This window comes from Equus asinus, chromosome 3 (assembly GCF_041296235.1).
Source record: "Equus asinus isolate D_3611 breed Donkey chromosome 3, EquAss-T2T_v2, whole genome shotgun sequence".
NCBI classification, from domain to species: Eukaryota; Metazoa; Chordata; class Mammalia; order Perissodactyla; family Equidae; genus Equus; species Equus asinus.
Genome location: NC_091792.1, coordinates 123,630,584 through 123,655,273, shown reverse-complemented (window position 1 = coordinate 123,655,273; position 24,690 = coordinate 123,630,584). Strand labels below are relative to the sequence as shown.

At 39.2% G+C, this 24,690-nt stretch overlaps 1 protein-coding gene across 10 annotated transcripts in view; it reads right to left on the bottom strand.

Moving 5' to 3' along the window:
- Window positions 1–73: 73 nt before the first annotated feature.
- Window positions 74–24,690, bottom strand: part of CORIN (corin, serine peptidase) — a 212,213-nt gene continuing 187,596 nt past the window's right edge. For all 10 annotated transcript variants that reach the window (XM_070505945.1, XM_044765920.2, XM_070505943.1 and 7 more), the window contains 6 exons: window positions 22,248–22,364; window positions 19,823–19,872; window positions 19,496–19,670; window positions 9,339–9,610; window positions 7,046–7,179; window positions 74–2,817 (listed from right to left, as the gene is read on the bottom strand). In XM_070505945.1, the coding sequence (XP_070362046.1) occupies window positions 2,635–2,817; window positions 7,046–7,179; window positions 9,339–9,610; window positions 19,496–19,670; window positions 19,823–19,872; window positions 22,248–22,364 (931 nt within the window). In that variant the 3' untranslated portion in view covers window positions 74–2,634. The remainder of the gene's footprint in view (window positions 2,818–7,045; window positions 7,180–9,338; window positions 9,611–19,495; window positions 19,671–19,822; window positions 19,873–22,247; window positions 22,365–24,690) is intronic.

Genomic DNA, 24,690 nt, shown 5'->3' with positions numbered 1-24,690 from the left:
CTTTTTACCAGAATATTGTTTTGGCCTTTTCTTATATAGAAAAATCAGTGATGGCCTATCATCTGTTATCCTCATAGCAGCTGACATTCATTCCCTGAGAGCATCATCTTCTGACAAACAAAAATTTAGAGATATATTCATTTGTAAATAAAGGATTAGAATCTAAGGATAAAAAGAATAAGTCAAAATGACCAAGAAAAATGGTTAACCTCCAAAATGTGAAGTATCTGTACATATGAGGAGAGCAAAGTCTTGATGGTTCATGATATGAGTCCACAATCTCTTATCCACAATTCCAAAATCACAAGAGCTCTGAAACTGAAAATACCATCATAAATTAGGCACAAATTCAATGTCCTAAATAGATGTAAGGCTCTTTATTTATTTAGTGTAACTATGCATATATTTTGCTACAAAAATATTAATTTGTTTTATTACTGGGTGGTAAACTCTACTTTGTCTTTAAAATTTTGAAAAATTTTGGATTCTGAGACAGATCTAGCCTTCAGGCAGAAGAGATTTGGAATCTGTATTAAGCCTTTAAAGGGTCTCATTTATAAGAATAACTCTTTTGCACAAAGTCACCCAAGCTCACGTGATCTATTGCATTTTGATACTCAACGTATTTCACTGAATTTGGGGGGACCAAGGATGATATCATTGCTTCTAGTAGCCAAGAAAAAATAATTAATTATGACTAATATATTTTGGGATATAATTTTACCCCAAAAGATTTAGAAAAGAATTGGATCAGGTTCCCAAAATGTATTCTAGACATTAAAGATCCATGCATTCTTACCAAAGCTGAAGTTTCCTTGGACACTCAGTAGGTGATTTGAGATTATTAGCAACCTCTCATTTCAGACTACTCCAAGAGCCATCTGTCATCTAAAATAGAAGAACCTGTTCCTGAGAGATATAAGACAGGTAAATTTTGATTGGTGGGAAGCTCGGTGCCAACTGTTATGGTGGGAGACACAATCTTCTGGGACTTGATATCCATGTTCCATATCCAAAAAAAAAAAAGTTTATACCATTTTATTTGGATCGAGGGTTATTTAAAATAAGTACAATATGTACATTTCACTGAACATAAATTGAGCAAGGCTAAAAGTTGTTACGGTAAGTATGTACCTACAGCTATGACAAAACTGACATATGTTCTTATCCATTCATACAACTGTGACCACAATTCCCTTGCTGGATTTCACATTCTCAGTAGGTTTATACAAACTACAGAACAGGAGATGAATAACATGGAAAGTGTCAAGACAACTTTTTGGATTTCAAATACGTGTACACATAGAAAAGAGTGCAAAAATACATGTATAAAATTGCAGGTAGTCTGTGGAATGCTGAGGCAGTCCAGGTTGCTGGTGGAGGTTAGCAGAGAATCCTACTGTTTTTTAAACATTTTAGGCATTTGGATGTTGCAGAATGGATGCCTGACTAAGGTACATGTGAAGATTTGTGTTTTGAAGCTTTTCAGTGGGGAAACATACTTTAACCACTAATTACTTCAGAAATTGATAAGCGTAAAATCACTAGCACTGGGCCTAGTGCTTAAAAGCATCTTTAAATTTTTGTTTTGATTATCAATAAGAAGAAATGGCAACACCAGATGTTAAATATCTTTCACAGAAAATTACAAAGTGTTTTACTCCATGCAAAGTTTTGCTGTGCTTTGAGATACATTTCTGTGACATTATTGGGATGGACGAACACATGAAAACTGGAATATCAAATTGGGAATCAGGTGCAATTTAATTTTCTTTTTAAGAAATTGCATCTCTCCAGTCTAAAGCAAGTTCTCCTTTAGCAAAGTTTAATCTCAACTTCATTGTCACATATGCAGAACAAAATATTTCCCTACTTGTTGAAATCTCAGTCAACTGATACACTTAAGAAACCCCAGCTACAGGGAAGGGTCTATAGAGATTTTTCTATAAAATGACAACCTTGATTTAAATTCAGAATGGGCAGTCCTATAATGTCAAGTGCTAACGTTGATATCTGAAGAGCTTTGTGTTCAATATGTCTTGCTATTTCAGCCACCAAAATGGATACTACTTGTCTTTTACCTCTGACTGTCTTTCATAAGTTCTCAGAATTATGCAAACTTTAGAAGAGTCCTAGTAAATAATTTAAGCATGTAAATTATCTTGGCCTTTAATAAATCAAAAGCAAGTCACCAATGTTGATACTGAAATTTGCCACTATGCTATTGGGCTTGAGAAACAAAAGCTGGCGAAGATTAGTCAGCCTGGATCTCAATGTCCTTCTTGTGATTGGATAAAGAGAATTTTCTATAACCTGTTACCCTAGCACCTGCATTATTCTAACTCTCTCCAGAGTCAATAATTTCTTGCTACAGTCGAGGTTAGGCCTGACAAAAGAACAAAATCTGCTTTGCTCTGTTTCCAGACTTTCATTGAATTTGAAATAAGAGAAAAATAAAGTTGAAAAAAAAAGCTGAATAAAATTAGACCAAAACAAACATGAAAATTTGCAGTGCACTGTTGGGCACCTCAGTCCATGAAAAGTGCTGCTGTACAGCTCTCTGCAGGAGCTCTCCACGGTCAGAAGGCATTTTCTTTGAGTGTTGCTGGCAAAAGTCTCCAATGATCTTTGGAATTAGTTTAGGAGAAAAGTGTGGATGTATACTTGTCTTTCAATCCATTCGACGAAATATGAGACATTGCTATAAACTCCAGGCCCCAGGACTTTGGAAAAGCAGACGGAACCCCATGAAGTTAAACCAAATAATGTCCACTCTCCTCCAGGCCGCTCACAAACAAGAGGACCACCGCTGTCACCCTGTAATGAATAATAGTGGACGTTAGTCGCTGGCATTTCAGAGTCCTAATGTCCATGTTATCCTGAGGGCGCAATAAAGCTACAACCCAGCTTAACCAATTTCTTGAAAAATTTCAACAAAGCTTTCATTGTCCACCTGTGGCAGGAGCATGCTGCCCACTATATAAATGGAACTTTCAAATAAACATTTTAAACTCTGATGTTTAAAAGGATAGGAGTGGCTTAGGAAAAAATTATAGTCTTCCCATCAAATCAGAAGACATTTCCAGGCATTCCCAGCACTTATCAAAATATGTCATGAACATTTTTTAAAAAACTTTAGCGTATCAGAACTATTTCTCTTATAACTAATCTCATTCTTTAACTTTGATGCATTTTATGAATGCAGAAAGTACCCAAAATGGAACATTCAAAGATTTTTTTTCCCCACAAAACAGTACGAGAAAAGTATTCTAAAATAACTCTTTACTTTCAAGATTCTTGCTATGTGAATGATGCTTTGAGTAAAACACTCAGGGGCCACTTACTGCGTTTCTTAATAATTCTTAGGACTTTTTTCATTTAGTATATTTGAATGGAAAATACCACATGAGAATTATTTACAGTGAGGTATTTCATTTATTTATACCCTGTATTTTATTTCATATACATAGAGATTTTCATTCTTGATATTTAAGTTTAGGTGTTGCAGCTGAGTTTTATTCAGTGCTTTCACCCACATAGAGTAAGACGCCATGGCTTTATACACATTAATATTTGCTATGTCTGAAAAGATTAGAGTAGGTTAGAGAGGTGTATTCTGCATTGCCTCAAAAGAGAGAGATTGATACCCTAGAGAATAAGGAAGTAAGTATGTGAACTCATGGTGGAAATTTACAAATACTCCTTGCCCTGCAGGAATTTCAAACCTGGAAGTACGTGGTCTTCCCACTTGAAAATGTTGGAGAATAACAGTAACCATGTTTATTGATGCTCTTCCAAACACTCCCTGTATTAGCTCACGTAAGTCTCATGAAATCCCTACAAATTGATAATTTTTTTTTCCTTTTTCTCCCCAAAGCCCCCCGGTACATAGTTGTGTATTTTTAGTTGTGGGTCCTTCTAGTTGTGGCACGTGGGATGCCTCCTCAGCATGGCCTGATGAGTAATGCCATGCCCGCGCCCAGGATCCAAACCGGTGAAACCCTGGGCCGCCGAAGCGGAGCGCGTGAACTTAACCACTCGGCCATGGGGCCGGCCCCCATAAGTTGATAATATTTTATTATTACTATTATTATATCCATTTGGGAGATAATGAAACTGAATCACAGGTTTATGACTTGTTCCTTGGCAGAGCTAGAATTTAAACCCAAGCAGCCTGGCACCACAGCTCCGCCTCTATAATCACTCTGCTATTTTGCTTCTTGGAAATGTGAGTGAATACTATTGCTATTAAAGCAAAATTGAATTTTTGATTGTGCTGTATGCTTTTGTGGAAGTGGTGATCTTTACATTCATAACTTACCAATGCTGTAAGTCTAAATAAGAAGCCTAGACCTTGCAAGGGGCAAAATGAATTGTTCTGCCTGAAAGCCTAGTTGAATTGTTTCCATCAAAATTGACTGAGAACATTTTTATTAGACATATTGCACAAAATTTTTTTCATCTCCTCTTATATAGAAGAAAGACTAAGATGCTGAGTTGTTTAAGTTGAACTATTTATTATGCCAGGGAGTGATTAAAACGAGACATTTTATAGGTCGGCTCTACACTTCCAGATCAGAAATTTAGCCAAATAATTACTTCTCATGTACTTTTTGCAAGATTCTGTGCTAGCATCTCCACAGGTGAAGAAAGCACTGTTTTCGTCCCTGAGGGGCCAAAAGTCTGCTTGAGTAACATTAACACCTTTACGTGAAAGCAAAATCTAAGGCCTATAAATAAAGGAGTCTTCAAAGGAATGAGCAATTACTTCCAGCTGGAGAAGAACAAAAACTGCCTTCCTGAGACATGGCTTTGAGCTTGTCGTAGTGAGGCAGGTAGACCTTTGTAAGGTAGAAAACAAGAGTTGAAGGGGAAACAATCCAAAACAAAAGGGAGAATCCAGCTAAAGGCACAATGTGCTGCTCTTTTTGGTCCTCTTTTCCTCTGTGTAATATTGGGCTTTAGGCTGAAGTTTATGATTGCCCTCAGTATTGATCCCCATGATTTCTGACCTTAACAGAGGGACCCATGGCTTCCAAGGTGTCCTGTTGATGCAATTAAGGAAGATAAGGAAAGGTTCTGGTAAATAATCTTTCTCGAGACCTAGTAAAAAGCAGCTTTTGTTTGTTTGTTTTGAGTTTTGTTTTCTACCCGAGTTGCGTTAGAGAACATCTGGTACGCATTTAATGTACCCACAGTGCTGCATCCCCACTACTAAAGAAGTTGGTATGACCTGGTTTCTACTAAGACATCATGATATGAACATACCGATGCCTGTGTCTGTGCCTGGACCTTCAAATCTCTTTCAAAGAATCACTCCCTTCCCCTCCTTTAGCAATTACCAAGAGATGAAGAGGCCCTAGCTTTGGGTAGACCTCCAAATCATTGTTGGGGACAGAGAGAAATGTATTCACATTAATCATTGTACTAGGAAAGCATAGCAGCCAAGCACTTGGGCCCTGAAGCCAGACTGCCTGCGTTCATACTCTCATTCTACCACCTTCATGCTGGATGATATGGGGTAAATTACTTAAGCTCCCTGGTCCCTTGTGTTCTTGATCTGTAAAATAGGAAAAACAATGATACTGCCATGAAGGGTGATTGTGCAGATTAAGTGAATTATTAGCATTTGAAGGCGATCCTGGACCACAATATATATTAACTGGTAGATGTTAATATTCATATGGTTACTAGTCATTGAGCATATGTGCCAGGCATCACACACAGATGTGTGAAAGATAGGGGCTTTGACATACATTAACTCAGTTAATCCTCAGAACACCCTGCAAATTAGAATCAGCCCCATTTTACTCATGAGAAAACTTTCTAGAGAGGTTAGATAACTTCTCCAGGTCACATTGTTCTTACCGACAGAGAGGGGATCCAACCCAGATCTTTCAGGCTGCAAATGCTGTGTCCCAAACCCACACCACTCTGCCTCCCAAAACACTTTATGTTTGGTTTTTTGGCTTGGGAAATCAAACTTGGGCCTTTGCATGGAGGGCAAGGATTCCTCTACCACTGCCCACCTCAGCTGGGTGACTTGTGGGCAGGAGGCAGAAGGGAAGGCAGTCTCAGTGAAACTCCAAGGGAGCCATCTGCCCCCCTCTTTCCCAAGACCACTGTTTAAGAAATCACCACTGGGCCGTGTCCAGTCCCCTGATTTGCCCATTCTGAAATGGACCATCAAAATGTCATTTTATTATGTTAGTTAGTGGTGATGGAATTGTTGCATCTCTTCTTCAGTTCTAAATTGTGGGGGACAATTTCAACTCTGAAGCAGTGAAATAACAAAGGTGCTCACAGCAGTGCCATATAATTAACTGTTGGCCCCACTCTGTTATAAGCTGCTTTGAGCTCTTGCATATTTTCATCACTCCCTGGGAGCCAGTCCAGTATGATATTCAGTGAGTGTTTACGAAGTAAAAATAAAAATGCTTCCCTGCACTACTAAGTTAGCAGAGCTTATAGAATTTAGTGAGCAAGAATCCCGGATGTGTCAAGGTCGCATTCAGTGACAGTTCAGGACATGCTGGAATCAAGTGCAGGCCCAGGCAATGCCAGTGTGATCATCTCCTGACACAGAGGTAGTTCTGTCACACACCCTGGAAGTTGGGGTGTTGTGTGTGCCTTAATGCCATCACCCTGATGGCTGAAAATGTCCTTTGGTGTCCCTCTGCTCCCTGGGACAGCCTGGTCAGAGCCACGGTTACCGCCAGCTCCTCTTAGAGCTTTGTTTGTCCTAGCTGCTAAAATGGTCCATGAGTCGGACCAGAACCATTGCTTTCCTGCATTGCTGACCCAGAGTGCTGCTCCCCAGGCATAGATGGAAAGCTGAGGACAGCATGAGTGAAGGGCCCAGAGGCAGTTCGAGGGATTGCTTGGGTACTGGTTGAAGGAAAACACACTGTATAATGAAACATTTGGTAAGAAACAATTGTCAAAAAATGTTCCCGAAGGGCCACACATTAATAATAATGAGTTTATATGGACCCATTGAAGTTACTGCTGAACTGAATCTCCTGGTAACCAGAAAGCAACTCACCATGCACGAGTCGACTGTGCCCGACTCATAGCCTGCACAGATCATCCGGGTGGTGATGGTCTTCATGTCAAAGTAGGACTGACACTGCTCCAGAGGAATAACGCGGACTTCTCCCTCCTGCAGCTTAAAAGGCACTGGATGTTTTTAAAAAGAAGAAGAAACACAAGAAATAAAATATATAAGAGGGTAAAATCACTCAAAAATGAGGCTAGCCATGTATGAAATGATTACATTTTCACACCAAGAGAACCACAGCCTTTACTTAAAATGTCATTTCAAAGACAAGGCTCATCTGGAATCAGAATTTTCCAATTAGAAGTGTTGATAGCAAGCATCGAGCCAAACCCCTTTATTTTATTAATCAGAATATTGAGGCACAGACTGCTTAGGTAACTTGGCTCGTGCTTTCCCCTCTTTATATGCTGCAACAAAAACAACAGCTACTACAATGAAAAGGAAGATAATCAAGCGAGAACTCTGCCCCAGAGAGGAGGCTGCCAGCTCAGCGTCAGCTCACATCAGTCCCGCCCAGCTAAGGTACAGAACACCCATTCATTCTAACAGGGAAGGACTGCCCTATCCTTGGTTTAAAGAATGTGTCTCACCATGTGCTAAGGAAGCCATTATTTAAGGTAAGAACCTTTAATCCTAGCAGATATGACAGAGGGATTTTGAAAAGGACAAAGCCATCCCTTAGCATCAGCAGAAAGACTATGTGAGGTCCATCTTGCTTGAAAGTTCTTGAAGAATAACAATGGATTTCTCGAAGCATCAATCTTTTGTTATTTCTCCATTCTACAGAATTATACACACTGTTCTCCTTTTAGATAGTGAAGGTGAAGCAATGTATATGATACAGGAAGATTGTTTCTTACTGGAAGAAACAATCATGCTGGGAAAAATCAATGTGATGCAGATAATGAAAGTTTCCCGAGTTGTCAAAAGAAAGGTAGTAAGAACCATCGCTAACATTTATGAGGCACTAGCAGTAGGCCAGGCGCCTGCACTCAGCGTCCTCTGGGCCTACCATCTTTAATCTTTATGATAATCCATGAGTTAGACAGCTGCTGTTATTTTTTCCATTTTAAAGTAAGCTAGAAGGTAGTGCAGTCAGAGCAAATAAGATCTTTCTCACTGAATTCAGACTCTGCTACACTACAAATATCGTATGCACCGTATGTTACATGATTACTCTGATTTTAATGTGGATATTGTGGAAACAATACAAACAGAGGCAATATAAAGTATATTCTACTCTTATATCTCAATACTAATTACAACTTTTAAAAACCAAGGAGCACAGGAATGGTGACGTCCTATGTCTAACCTTGCCTTCAAAGTTCTTACATGTGAGCTTTTCAGGAGTCATTTACTTACTTCTCTCTATTGACTTTTTCTTTCTGTCCTCACTTGATCATATAGAAAAGAAACTCAGCTTAGCTCAAAACTTATCTGACTAAATTTCAAGAAAAAAATTGTCCTTCCAATTGGCAGTTCCTAAGATGGTTAACAATTATACCAATTGTTGGTATACCAGTCAGGTGGACACCAATATACATCACCACTTCTGAGAGCCACGGCAGTACACTTGATATAGTTGGAGTGGTCAGCAATCACCATTAAAGAAAATGTCTCGCGGATTACACTCTTATTCTTAACTTTTAATAGGTCAAGCAAAGTAGGAGAGACTGTTACGGGGTCTGGGAGTAAGTAGTACAAATTTCTTAATTTCTGTATGTTTTATATGTTTACATCATCTAGGGAGCCAAAATATTTTAATCAATTTAAATAGACAAATAGCAAATCAGCGTTCTTTCTAGAATGACTTACAGGTTTTGTTACAGATGTCAACAGCGCCAAATCTTAGCACAGAATTGGAAATGTGGCCATGCAGCTTGACTGCACGAGTGGAACTGCCTCACCACTAGATAAAGTCTCCTAGTGACTTTGCCCGCAAATCACTGAGAGAGACAATCCAAAGCGCTCATCAGGGATGACTGATAGGTCTCACCTTGCATGGCAGCCACAAAACATTGGTATTGGCTCCTTGGAGAAAGATTCGGAGGTGTGGGGAAGGATTTTTGAGGTTACATCTGAGCTCGGCACGTTTAAGTGCCACGATGAAGTATTGTCATCTACCGTTTACATGGAAGGGACAGTGTGACACATTCTGCCTAGCATTCACCATTTGCAGCTATACTTAAAATGGGAAATTACTGCCAAAGCCTAGGAGTAACACAGTGTTTTCCAGTTACAAGCTGAAGGGCAAGTGCTCCTGAGGATCCTGGCTTACTTTTGTTGCCCATGTGCCCCCAGCCTGTGATGTAGCAGTACGTATCAGGTTCTAATAACTGCCCCGTGTTGGGTAAGCAGACCGGCCGGACGTAGCTCGTTTCATTGATGTCCTCACTCAACTCCACTATGCTGATGTCATAGTCCACCACTGCCCGACTATAGCGAGGGTGCAGGATGATGGTTTTCACGTGGCGCGTCTGCATGAACGTCGATGGATGGTCTAGATTGTTGATGCCACACACCACTTTCCAAACGGCAGCATTCTCTCTCCTAAAAGAATAATTCAAGAGCTACTGGCATCTTAAACGTGGATTTACATTTTAAAATTTACGTGATTTTTAGAATATTTTATTTATGTAAATAATGGCTCTTTCCATGCCCACCTCCTGATATGTTCATATAAGAAGTGTTTAGATAATGGCCTGAGCAATTCGTAAACAGATAGTGTTGTGGAAAGCAAAGCTCATACTTCTTGAAAGGGAATATGCTGGAAGATAAAACTTGTTCAATTTGAAAGACAGGCAGGGTAGTTACTTGCTTCATTGAGTGGAAAAAATGAAGAAAGAGAATAAAAAGCCAAGGCTAAGAGATTCCTCCAAGAAAGAGCAAGTGCCTCAGAAAAATGTCATGTTTTCAAGAAAGCCTTCTGAAAATTTCAAGCCAAGAGCTTAAAAAGGTCACCCACAATTTCCAATGGTCAGTCTCAAACTTCACTGTTCTTGACTTCAAATCTGAACTTGTCAACAATATTCTAGTCAATTCCCACCTTAAAACACTTTCCTCCCTTGGCTTCCAGGACTCTCCATTCTCCAGCATTTCCTCCAATCTCATAGGCCCTTCCCTCTCAGTCTCCTCTTCTGGATCCTCCTGCTCTGCTCTCAATGTCTACATTGAAGTGCCCCAGGGCTCTACTTTCAACCTTCTCATTCCATACTCACCCGCATGATGATTTCAACTAGTCCAGTGGTTTTAAATACCCCCCCACACCCTGCTGACGCCCAAACATTTATCTCCAGCTCCATTCTCTCCCCTGAGCTACAGGCTTGCATGCCCGATTATCTCCTCTACACACTCGCTAGGACATTTGATCGTGGCTAAGATTTATTGAGTGCTTACCATGTACTGACAATGCTCTAAGCATTCAGAATTCATTTTACAGTTATTTAATACTTATGACCACCAGTTACACAGTTGAATCTTCTCTTTCTCTTATACCCAACATTGAATGCATCAGTAAGTCTTCACCACTCTACTTTCAAATATATCCTGAATCTTGTTTCTTCCTCCTGCTCCACTATGATCCTAATCTAAGCTACCCTCTTCGACCAATCAATGACCTCCCAAATAGTAGCCTGTCTTCTACTCTTTGCCCCTATAACCCGTTTTCCTCACAGCAACAGTGATCTTTTTAAAAATAAAATTCAATCAAGTCTATATAATTACAATGCTTATAATTCTCCAAGGACTTTGAATCATACATGAGACAAACTGTAGACTCCTATCCATGGCCTCTGAGGCCCTACATGATCTGTTCCATTACAACCCCAAGGACTTTCTATTTTTGACCATGGTGAGGACATCCCCAACTCAGGGGCTCTTCCCTTGCTGTTCTCTCAGCCCTCACCTGGTTCCCATCTTTACACCTTCTCTTCATCCAGGTTTCAGCTCGCACATCACCTCCTCAGAGCTGTCCTCTTTGACCACCTTGCTGAGCCTTTATTCTACCCCATCACTCTCTACTCTTGACTCTGCTTTAATTTTTCTCTCATAGAACTCATTGGTGGCAATGACGTGGACACATCTATTTGTCTTTTCTGTGCCTTGTCCCCAGACTGTAAGTTTTGTAAGGGCAGGGACCTGGCTGGTCTTGTTCACTGCTGTAGTCACAGAGCCCAGTAGCTGGCGTGCAGTGGGTTCTCAACAAGTATTTGTTTATTGAGGGCTCAATGGATGTCATTTCAAAACATTTATTAGTGGCCAAATCCAACCACCTAAGCAAGGTCTATTCTTCACCAATCCCTCCACCTCCTCCTCCATTTGCAGGCCCTCCTCCTGCAGAGCAGGCCAGGATCAAAGATGTGGGCATTTAGTGGACCACAGCGTTGGAGGCTGGAGCTTTCATTATGGACATTCTCTCATGCTGTGGTAACATACATCAGCCATGCTACCACTTGGGAGCTCGCCTAACTAAAGTAGGTTGATTTGATTAACTAGACCAGTTGTTTTTCAACCCAGGCTGAACAATGAATCATCTGGGGAGGTTTTACATATGGATTTTTGGGGCATCACCCCATATCAATTGAAAGGTTTTGGGACTGGGTCCTGAGAATCAGTATTTTTAAGAGCTCCCTAGGGAGTCTCAGACAAAAACCCACCCACATTCCTTCTTTCCTTAGCATGCCTTTCTTCACCATCTTCTTGTGCATGGCAAAGATTCAAAGTTCTGAGATTTCAGGAGGGTTAGGGAAGCAGTGGCCAAGCCCAGCAGTCCACCTGTTTGTGGCATTGTTGAATTCTTGGACTAGACTCCATTAAAAGACTCCTCTACACAGTCCATGCATTCTATCCTTTTCCTATTGTAACGAAAAATAATTTTAGAGCTATCAGAACAGGAATTGATGTCATTCTTTGAATATAGATGTAGATATAGATAGATAGATATAGATTTATAGCAATTCTTTCATGCCAAGCATTGTGTTAGGGATTACAATAATAAGCAAGAAAGACATTATTTCAGCCTACACAACTTTAGAATTGAGCAAAGATGGACAAGTAAAGAAACTATTATAGTCAAATGCAGGAAATGTTATCTCATGAGCATTACAAGATAATTTTACAGAACTATTTTTCATTAAATAAATCTATCACTCAAAGAACTTGTCTTTTCTTCCTTCCTTCCTTGCTTTTTTCTCTCTTCCTTCCTTCTTTCCTTCTCTCTCTCTCTCTTTCCCCCCTTCCTCCCTCCCTCCCTCTCTCCTTCCCTTCTTTCTTGTCTTCCTGTTCTCCTCCCCTTGTGCCTTCCATTTTTTAGTCTAGAGGAGTAAGTGCATGACCATTTAAGAAATTCAATATTCACTTGAGATTCTATTACTTAAGATTTCTGAAATCAAGTAATAATTTATTTCAAATTTCTGCTATAATATTAAAATATAATAGCTTCTTGCCCTTGAATCAAAGCTATTAAATTTTGGTTATAACAAATACTTATCCATTTTCTTAAATCACAAGCAGTATTTCAAATAGTTGAACACTGCAAATTATTTGTAACAAGAAGAAATAACATAAAAATTCCAGACAATTACTGTATTAGGGGTTAATCTAATTCTAACAGTAAAAAATGGGTCAATAAAACTGTTAAATGTTATTGAATTGTATCCAGTAATCTCTTGCTACATAAGCTACTGTCTTTATGGCATTATCCACCAAAAAACAAGAAAAAGGAGTACACAGGAAATTCATATGCTATTCATATTCAGTGAGGATATTGTTCTTTTCTCTTTTGTTATGAGTATCGTGGGAAAAATAAAGTCTCTTTTAATTTTTTTTTCCAAGTCTGGCAAAAATCAGCAACAAAGCCTGTTGTTTGAAAGGGGTATTTGAAGTGAGGGAGCTTTGTATAAATGGTATATTGGTAGATTAAGTAAGCGTGTGCTGGAAAAAATGAGTCAGGAATAATGGCAGAGACATCCCCGTCTGGGTGGAAGCAAAAAGGAAAAAAAGAGAGACTTTAGGGCTACTAGATTCAGTTCAAAAGTACCCAGTGAAGAAGCACATAGGACTGAGCTACGTACATATGGCCATTTTAGGGAAAAGAGTTATATTGGGCTACAAAGAAAGAAAGCCAAGTATAGTAGCTAAAAATTTCAGCATAATGGGGACTTTTTCTCGCTAAGTTGTCAGACCTCAAAGCAGCAGCAAGGAGAACTGGTGCATCCTTAAAGAAGGTTGTGCAAAGATCTCATGTTCTGAGAGTGAGGAAGCCAAGGTGAAGCCAGGTGAAAACTCACTGAGCACAATGAAAATGGCTAAGGGAGGTGTTAAAGGACCTTTTTCACCTTTCGTTCTTGCTCTAGATGATGTTTCATTAGCTAAGCTTCACATTTAGGTTCTAATTTATTCATGCCTATATGACTGTTTTAATAATGAACATGCTTTATAGATAACATTGAGAGAGTATGATTTCAACGTACAAGTCTTCAATTATCAGCTCAAGAGAGAAAACCCAGCTACTTATATAGCTCAGATGAACTAAGACCTGCTAGGGAATTGATACAGCATTGCAGGCACAACGTTTCTGGACACAATAACCAGTCACTTTGGTTTGTAATTTACCATACTCAACTCTAGTTTAGACGTGAAAATGCTACAATTCACTTAATTCAGTTAGCCAAGTTTAGAGATCTTCCATCTTTATCTTTTTTTAAGGGCACAAAATTTTCCTTCCTTTCACCTTTTCTGATTTTGCTTTAATATATTTAATATTAAATAAATTAAAAATCTCCTTTTTAAGAAGAAAAAGGTTAATATTTATAATTAACACCTGTGATAGAAATCACCCTATTTTACAAGTCTTCCTCCAGAAATAGCAATGCAAATGGTGATGTGGAGGTAGTTTGAAGGCCACCAAATTTGCTCTCAATAAAGAAATATCACTCGATGGCATCGTTGTTGTTCTACAAATCTGACGAAACTCTTACATTCAGTATTGTGCTCTGCCCTGGGTATTTTTAAAAATTCTCTGTAACGCATGCAGTGAATAGCCTCTAGAATAGGATGACCACAAAGTAGATGTGAGAAGGGGCTGGAAGTAAGCCAATAAGCAGAAGGTGTCAGACCACAAGCTCTTACCATCTGGAGGGTCATCCGCCTGTCAGCTCCCTGCTGATTGCTGTCATGTTGGAATGCCCAGTGTGACCTGACTTTCCAATTGTTCAAGGGAAGCCAGAGTTCTGGATTTTATGTAAAGTATCCAGAGTTTAAGTGCTGGATAAAAGTTAAGAAAGGAATACAACAAGGAAATAGATCAGCAGCCTGGATTCTTCATTGGTATAAGATCTCTGCTTTATAGTTTCCCAAGTATTTGTACACACATTATTTCAAATGATCTTCTCACCAACTGTGAGGTGTACATAGGAATTCTTATTCCATTTTAAAGAAGAGAAAGCAGTGACTTGAAGCAATGGATGACTCATCTAAAGTCACAGAGCCAGTAAGTGATGGTAACAGAGCAGAATGCTGGTCTTTTTAGCCCTTGACCACGCGTTTTCTACTAAACTTCTCTGAAACAAAGAGAAGGGTCCACAGGCATCAACATAGGAATTAAGTTCTGGCCACTGGAGGGAAAATATGTAGGATGGGTAGAGACTCACTGGTGAGCCATAGGATGACAAGTAGCAGGAAGATATCTTCTCTTTCCCGAACATATCTCCCAGGAGTGGTGGGAAGCTATCCATCAGTGATGAAATTACAGAAAGTAAACAATTTTGTCATCCCAGGCTCCAAAAAATCAAGAAAAAGGGATAGTCAGATACATATCCTAGACCTGTTTTGAAAAACTACAGAGATCATAATGTGTCCAGAGACTCTTAAAACAAGTGCAGCTCAACATAGACAGGGGAGTTCAAGTGCCAAATTCTGATGCTACCATCACAAATGACTGCAGTAAGAAAATAAAGAATCAGCTAAAAACTAAATTTGACTACAAAGCGATCCCAGAGCTTTGTAACTGGAAAGTCTATCACAAGAGTGGCATGAAACCGTAGTAACTGTCAGAAAATCTTACTCATAGAGTGATCAGGGGTTTGTTTAAAAAAGGCAAAAAGTAGGAAAAGTAAAAACTGCTTTTCAGCAAAATAATGTGCAAAAAGAGGAAAATTTCTGTCTGTGGCAAATAATATTAGTAAGTAACTAAGACAAAGCAAAACTATTTGAAGTTTCCTGTACTTCCAATTTCTCCCATTCAAAGAAAATGATCTTCAGACAATATCCAGAAAGTTCATCTTCTGTATGATAAAACGTACAGGTGCTTAATACATTGATGTTTTGAACTGATGTGTGGTCTAAAATACGGGACGAGTCAGTGAGAAATCACTGACCTTCTGTAGATGAGCTGACATTTCCAGTTCCAGACAAACTATAGTCCTAACTACTAAAAGAATTACAGATGTGATTACTAAGAAACATCAAGAAGGGGCTGGTTAGTCAGTTAACAAATATTTATTGAGTGGCTGTTATCGTCCATGCTGAAAGAAATAAAAACACGAGGGTGAGGAAGACAGAGTTCATCCCCTCATAGATTTTTCATTCTACTAGGCTAAAAAAATATATAAACAAATAAGATTATCTCGGGTACTTAGAAATGAAAAGCTAGAGTAATGTGATAGAGGGATAACTGATGGGGGTCACCTTAGCTGGGATAGTTAAGGAAGGCCTTTGACAAAATGACCCTTGAATTGAGATGTGAATGACAGGAAGGAGGTAGTTTTGTGATTCTATGAGAGTGCCCCAAACTGCAGAAGCAGCAAGTTCAAAGGTCCTGAGGTAAGAATGAGCTTGGAGGATTTCAGCGACAGAAAGAAGGCTAGAGGACTGAAGTGATAAGCCCAGGGCACTAGGTTAGCTGGGGAAAGAAAGGGGATGAGGAAGAGGTTGATGGGCTGAGATAATAGGGGAAGAAGTGCAGACAAGCCACCACAATCTTGTCGGAGTAAAGAACTGGTGTGGTAGAAATCAAGAGGTGAGTAACCCAGCAGGGTTAAGGGTTGTGGTCACATAGCGAGCTGACAGTTTTTCATGCAGGCTTCCTAGAGAGGAATTAGATGCTTCTGACAATTGCTAGTTGTGTGCCAGCCTAGGAAGTTCATCCTTAAGTCTTACAGAGGTGGAAGAAGGCAGGAAAATTGCTTGTTCAATTACCCGTGAAAGTCAAAGTCTTTATTCCTTAGAACCGTTGAAGTTGAACTGTTATTAGGGCCTATGGGACTTGATCTGATCAGCTCAGCATCTCATGTTTTTAATTCTCGTGTGGGATTTTTAAGTACCTCTCCATGGAAGAGCAAAACGTACTTGTCTTTTTTGCATGAATATAATTAAAAGAGACAGGCTTGAGAAGACCTACAGATGGGGCACAGTGGGCCTTGTCAAAGTATGGGATCAGGATATGAAGTAAATTCCATTAATTGCAGCAATTGATGGCTCCAGCAGAGTAAGGCTTACAATTAGAAGTTCTCAAAAGCTTGCAGGGCCACTGGAGAGAATGGAAAACAGAATCAGAGTTATTAGCACACATTCAAGCGAAAGCTTGTTAGAAGTTTGGCAATTTCTAGTTTCTTATGGATAGGCCAGGCCCCTCCTGACAGTTCTGTTAAGTTTAGTCTTCCATGAAATTTCACCGAGGCCTTTGATATCATATCCATTTCCTTAATTATCACCACATATTTCTTCTCTATTGCAAGACCTTCACAGATCTGTCAGTGAGGGAAAATTGGACACCACATATGGAAATGACAAAAGTGGCGTATGAACCTGGATTAATGCCCGTAAAGAGTGTTGTTCCCTCAAAGACCTGTTGGATTCATTTAGATAATCATCTTTTGATGAATGTACTCTTGCTAGTATAATTCTCTGCTTATCAGGGAGTTATAAATCAGAATTGGAAAAGACATCTGGAAACATCTGGCACCTTCTGAAGCGACAACATTGCAGTGTATTTCCTGACGTACTATACAGACTCTTCCAATCATTTTGGGTCTTACACCTTAAAAGTTCCCAATAGGAGGTATTGGTTTGGTTTTTTATATTCTATTTCCCCCAAAAGAGAAATCAAATAACTGGATATACACTTTTCCATTTTATCATCACTTATCACATTATATTCTAATTATTTGTTTAACTGTCTGTCTCCTCACTAGGTTAGCACTCCAAGGAAGGAAACACGTATTCATCTCTCTAACCCCCAGGTGGAGCTAAATATATGTGCTGGGACTCTGTCCTATAGAAACAAAAGTACCAGTAGGTGAGTAGCTTTATATAAGAAGATGTACTGCGGTATTGTTAAAATGGTAGCAATCTGGAACTAACCTGAATGCCCACCAACTGGGGAATAAAAGAAAAAGTTATGGTAAATCTATATTATGGAATATCATTTAGCTCTGAAAACAATAAGCTAGAGCTACATCTATTGACCTGGAGGGATGTCCATGAGATACTGCTACATGAGAAAAGCAACTTACAAACAAAAGTATAGAGTGTGATTCCAAACTGTGAAAGTAAACAATGACACCCTGCGAAAACTATGTTTATAACTGTGGAGGAATATTCCACTAGGCTGTAACAGGGGTTATCATGAGGAGAATGAGAAAGTAAAAGAGAGAGTATGGCAGGAGATAAAAATAGTGCTAGCAAAATGCAAAAGTACCCATGCTGTAAGGCTACGGAAAAAGGTAGAATATGTGTTTTTAGTAATAATTTTTTAAAAGAAAAGTTGATCTTTATTGAGGTCTTACTGATTGATGCCAGGATGGTTCTCAAGCTTTCCATAGACAATCTCACTATACGCTCTCACCAACCCTGTGAGGTAGGGACTATTAGTTCCCTCATTTCACCAATGAGGAAACGGTAGCCCAAAGAAGCTAAGTAATTGACCCACAGAGACACAGTAAGTGGCAAAGCTAAAAAAAATAATAACAGGCAAAAAAAAAAATTGCATTTTTTTCTAGAAATTAACCTAGTCAAATGCAAATATCAATTAGGTGATAGAACTGTGAGCAATTTTGTTTTAAGTTTTTGCTATTACCTAATATTACTGTGAAATAAAGTAAAATTATTAAAAATAAATTGAATAAAATGGGTGGTGTAGTGGTTTTTCAAACATGTCCTCAAACCCTTTGACACTCCTCTTGCTGAGAGGAGGCTGCTTTGTTTGTTCCCTTTGGATCTGGGCGGGGCTTGTGAGGGCTCTGACCAACCACAGAGCAGAAGCAATGTTGTGTGTCTTTGGAGGAAAGGTCAAAGGCCACCTATCTTCCTCCTGGCTCCCTTTTTGGGAAGCTCACTCTGGAGGATACCAGTCACCAAGCTGTGAGTCCCATATGGAGAGGAACTAAGGCCCCAGCCAATGGGCAGCTCTGACCGCCAGACTTCAGATGGTTCAAGCCCTAGCCTTAGAATCTTCCAGCGGAGACCCCAGACATTGCCCAGCAGAGACAAACTGCACCGCTATGTCTGAAGTTTTTTTGTTTGCTGTTGTTATTGTATTTTTTTCTCCTAAATTACACAACAACAGATAGTCAGAACAGATGAGGACCTTCCACAGTGACATTTGTCAATTTGGAGTAGGTTTCCCCTTCATCTTATTTTTCTGCTCCCTTTAGGTACACTGTGATGGTTAATTTTATATGCCAACGTGGCTGGGTCACGGTACTCAAATATTTGGTCAAACATTTGGTTTAACATTTACATTGGTGGACTTTGAGTACAGCAGATTACCCTCCATGACGTGATTATCCTCATCCGATAAGTTGGAGACTAGAACAAAGACTTGACCTCCGCTGAGTGAGAAGAAATTCTACTAGCAGACTGCCCTTGGATAGAATTGCAGTCTCCAGCTTGCCAATCGTATTTTTGACTCGCCAAGCCTCCACGATCTTGTGAGCCAATTTCTTAAAATACATTTCTCTCTCTCTCTCCTTCTGTCTGTCTCATTGGTCTGTTTCTCTGGAGAATCCTGACTAATACATATAATGTATCTTTAACTCTGCTTGCCAAACTCCTCACTAGTTCCTCCAGCAATCTAACCTGACTGTAGCGTCCAAGTAAATCCCTCTGTTTGACTTCAGATGTACTTGATGCATATAAAGAGGGCTAGAAAAAAGACTACTGCTGGCGGCAATGTCAGTCTTCTAAACCTCTTCCTCTCCCTCCCTCTTTAGGACGTAAATCATAAGCATTATATATCCTTTGCCAATAAATGAGCAGCACATGTACAGGATGACAACACCGAGGGTAGAAAAATCTAAGCAGATAAAGCCCCAGGAAGTAGATCAACCGTGGCTTTTGCACTGAAATGGCATCACAGAATTACATATGCCACTAAGAATGCCCCAATGACAAAATGATCAGATTCAGGCAAAGCAAAAAAGAAAAGATGCAGCTTACCCCTCGAAGCAGTGGGCAACTGTCAGAACCCACTTCTTGGCAATGAGGACACAGCCACAAATGTGTCCACTGGGTTCACTCTGCAGGGAACACTGCCATGGCCACCTTCCAGGGCGACTCGTCCGACCCCCGAGGATCCTTTTGTTCATTCGGGCAGCAGGGCGGTGCCCACAGTCTACCAAGGAGCAGGAAAGACAGCATATGACTCTCTGCCAAACCCAGCTAGATGCTTGAATCTTTGCTGTCATGTACAGTGATCATTTTCCCCCTGAGCCAATTCGGTTAAATGAAGTTCGTATCCCATTGCTCCATCACTCATTCTCTCACCTTGTTTAGTACACAGAAGAGAAATCTTACTTCTGCTGTGACAAGACTGCCTAGATTTGGAAAGATAAAATGGCATAATATTAAGCTACATATTTATCTTCACTTCAAACACTTTATCAGTGAAAAGCAACACATAGATTCAATTGTTAGCAGAGGTTGCATCTTTGACTAACGACTATACTTAGTGCAGAAATTCTCAAGGCAGAGTTGTGGTCAGAGATCACCTCAGGGGTGGGGGTGTTTGGAGGATGTGTTCTCTTCTTTAGTTTATTTAATATCATCATCATAATTTCACATCTGTGGGAAGAGAAACTACTGTTTTCAAGTTTCCCACATCATCTTGGCTGGCGGTACCACCCAGAATATTAATTCAAACCACGATTCTCAAGGTAGAGAGAGGAAAAGGGAGGAAACTGGGTTGCTTCTTAGAATCTGTGGTGAGGAGGGAGCATGTCAGATTGTTGTGCTGATGCAGAGAGCATGTATGTACAAAAGAAGTTGAGAAAGCGTTTGAGAGAAATAAAATATTACTTCAAAAAGTTAGAGAACAGATAAAGGAACTAAATATTTAGACTGGAAAGGAATCTTGCCAAGACTTTCATTGTTAAACTGTGGGTCTATGATTAGCTGACAGAAAAAGGGGGGTTAAATTTATTCCACAAAACCCTAGATGGCAGGATCATAACCAGTAGGTAGAACTTATAGGCAGTGTGGGTTCAGGAAATGAAGAACTTTCTAAAAATCTGAGTTAACCTTTGAAGGTAAGAACATGGGCCATGTTTAAGCATCTATCAATGTAGCTGCACAAGAGAATTCGGTTTAGAATACGCGAAGTTTTGCTTGCAGAGTTCTCTTCCAATCATGAAGCATTTATTCACAGTGTAAATTTAAAAGACAGAAAACACTTTGAGACTGTTGAAAGTACTGTGATGTGCTTAGAATGCTAGACCTCTAAAAAAGATAAAATCCAGCCCTAAGTATGTCGTTTCCACATTCCTTTTTGATTATTTACTGTATTTTTATTTCTTGCTAAAATTGCATGGGGATATGTGTAATTATTTGTACATAATAAATTATATAAAGCAGAAAAAGGTATGTTTGCTTTTTGCCTTCCTACAACGTCAAGTTGTATCTCTTTCTTACTTTCTCTCTTTATCCTTAATTTCTTTGCAGCACTTCCAAATGTCTGAAATTCACTTTGTTTACTAGATTATAGTCTCTCTGTCCACCTATACAAATATGTTCCTTGAGACCAGGGCCCTTGTCATTCACTTCTACATCCCCTCAGAGCTTAGCACTGACCCTGGCATAGAAGAGATACGCAATAATTAGTTATTTGTTAGATCCCAAAATCATGGCTTGCAGGAACAGGAAAAGACATCAAAGACTGTCTGTCCCAGCTCTTTATCTCACAGGAAACTGTGATTATATCAGATCACATATCTAGTTAGCAAGCCAGGACTAGAACCCATTCTACCAATGCCCAATTTAGAATGATTGTATAATTAGTTTATTTATTTGACCTGAAAGGGATTTTTTGGCATTCCCACTTTGGGGAAACAAATCATTCTGTTGAAAGATTCAGGTCATTGTTTAGAAGGAAGAACTTCAGTTGACAAATACTCAGAAATTTGGCAGCAGAGTTTGGTCTGTGGGGAAAACGTCAAGAGATTCTACAAAGAAATGGTCCACCTTTAGTTTTCTTCTTTGGAATTCTTAAGAAGTGCTTTCTCTGGCACTTATTAGAAGATTTGGATTCAGATAAACTTGGTTTGAGTTGAGACGATATCACTTACTGTCTGTGGGCTGTGAGTTTGTGAGCAAGTTATTTAAATATTCTATAGCTGTGTCCCCACAATGTAATAAGCACTAAGATAAGGGTTAATTCCTTCCATTTATCTTCCTTCTGCACCCTTACCCTTAGACAAGGGAGGCAGTCCTGTTTAAGATGCCATGGTTCTCTGGGGGAAATTTTCAGAAGTGTACTTTCAAGGCTACTCGATTATAACTTCATTTTATGTCAGTTTTTGCCTCAGACTCTCCAAGTTTTATCAGTCATCATTCCTTCCATTCCCTCTGTTAACTAGCTGCATGTAGCACTGGAGAGGGGCAGATAGGAGGATTTATTTCAAATAGGCTACGGAAAAAACCGCACGATTAGAAATCAAGTTCCTCCTCCTTCACCATGAGAGTTTCTGTAATCATCATTAAAGAAAATCATAATTAGCCAAGAGGAAAAAAGTCTGTCTAGAAAGAAGGAATAAAACCAAACAGTGTTAAACACAAAGGCCAATCACCATTCTACGGGAGCTCTCTATTGACGTGACAAATTTGGATTATTTTAAATTAGACATAAAAGAAGGCCCCTGATGGTAAACTTTGATCTGGAATCTACTCTACACAGCTCTTGTGAAGGTTGTTTTACCCTTCGACCAGCAGTTCATGCAAAGTGGTCCCACTGAGGCTCTCCCAGTTGGAGTGTAGTGTCAGCCACTGCTGGTCTTGCTCCTGCTCCTGTATCAATCCGGTCACAGACGGCTCTCTGATAGAAGGGCAAATATCAGATAAACATTCAAAGTACAATGATCTTTGACCAGGCAATATCATTATTTAGCACTCATTCTCTTTCAAAAAGAACCATTACATCATAAGTCAATATTTCAAGAGGGAGATTTGTATTAGAAATTTGGCATGGAATGTGCAGTAAGAGGGAAGTTACTAAAAGCATCCTGAAGCAATAATGGCCCAAATTTTTACAGCTGTTTTAGTCATTCTCTCTGCTGACATGTATTTGAACTTTGTGAGGTGACAGAATTCTAATGTATATGATGTAAAATGTCCAATATCTGGAAAACAAGAGCAACTTTAGGCAGGGATCAAAAGTGAAATAAAATTTATCTAGCTGGAGTTTTGTCTCCTCTTTTCTTGACCATTGTAATCCTGCAATATAGCAATACTTTAAAATAAAATAAACAATAGAGAATCGATGGTCAGTTAGTATCTGTTTAGACGATATAAAATTTTAAGTGGAATTTTTTCAACATACTGCGAAATCTTTATGCACTAAAAATTAAAAAGAACTCTGGAAAATAGAGATGGGACTTAGACAACATTATTTTGCTCTTTACCTATATTCTCACTCAACCTCTGCTAATATTTCCTGTGAATGTCTCATTTAGTCATTCAGAGAAAATATGGTGACACTGTATCCAAGATTTAAAACCTTAGTTTTCAAAAGTACTTGTATTTTTTTGTATAATACCCTATTCTTCATGAAAAAGTTGGTTTATTTAGGCAATCCATATTTGAAGAAAATGTTTTGGATTTTTATCACCTGATGCTATCAAGGGTAGAAAAGGTAAAGGAATTAGTTTTAGACAGGAGGAAGGAGAACGTTTTCTGAAGCTAGAAGGAAGTAGGAGAGAAGGAAGCAGGCACTTTGTTGGCGTTGGAGAGGGGGAGAGAATTCATCAAGAGAATTCAAATCAGGTAGTCTCCACTTTTCTTTCCAAGTAGGAGGTGAGCTCCTAGGATGAAAGCTGGGGAGTGGCAGGGCTGCATGATGACGAGGAAAGTGACATGTGTATGGAATTGTTTCCTGGTGGAAGTGTTTGAAGAAACACATCAAAGATAACTTAGAAGAATGGCAAGCAGCATTGAGGGTTCAAATGAATCTGGAAATCTTGCAATTGTGGGAGCGTCGAGTCTGCATGCTTAGTGACTTTCTTTTTCAATAATGGGATGCCATTTTTTTTTTCAAAATAAAAAAGTAGGGGGCACAGGAAGGGAAGAAAAGTTAGATTCAGTGGCACTGAAAGAAAAATGATCATTTCACCTGACTATTAATTATTTAAAAACTACCGTAATCACATTACAGAAAATAAAAGAAACGAAAATCTCCCCCAATCCTGTTACTCTTAAAAAGAGAAAAATCCTCTAAAGAGGACACTTGATAGAAAAAGAGCCAAAGAATAAAAACAAAACAGAGTCCTTAATAATGAGTGAATTCTAATCATTTGCTTTTTAAAAAAATGGCATAAACCCTGACTGCACTTTAAGAAGAGTTGCACAAGATTTAAATTTATTTAGAAACTTGAAGGAACTGTTAGATTACAGAAAACTTCACAAAACCTACTGCAAAATGAGAATTTTTCTTTTCCTCGACCAAAATGGGAGTCTGGCTTTCTATTAACCCCAGAAGTCCTGCATACGAAGACACGGTGGGATGGAACGTATAAAAGTCAGAGGCCACACGTATCACTCATGGTGTTTCTCTTGACACCTGCCTCCTGAGAATTACTTTGGGCAATAGAACAGCCTGTGGCCTCTTAAATCCAGGCGTTTTACTGGCAAAAAGCCAAAGGAAGATCAGCTTCAGATTTCTTGCTTAATGAAGTCATTCTTTAGGCAGATATTCATAGGGCCACAGGGGACTTGCATGAGGAGGACGATTCAGCGCAGGATTTTCACTGATGCTGGATAGAAAAATCATTGCAAATGACACTTCAGTCTTTCAGTCCACAAGACCCCTTCAGTTACCTCATTGCACATGGGACATTTTTGCATTTCATTCATTAGCCTCCAACAAGTAAGGCAATTTAGGCTGAATCTCTGTTACATCAAGTGGAAAATCTAAGAAATTCATCATCAAGAAGAAGGGGAGTATCCCCATAAAAATTAGCTTTCTGTGAAATGCTTACACACTAGCATGCTTCTCATGCACAAAAATAAATCTTTCAGAACTAGAAATGTCACCCTAGGGTCCAATAAAAAAATATCAGTGAATCCACATGGTTCTATCTCTGCCATCATAAAGCATCTGAGCATCTGTGTGATCTCAATTTTTGTTAGTTTTCTTTTAAATAATT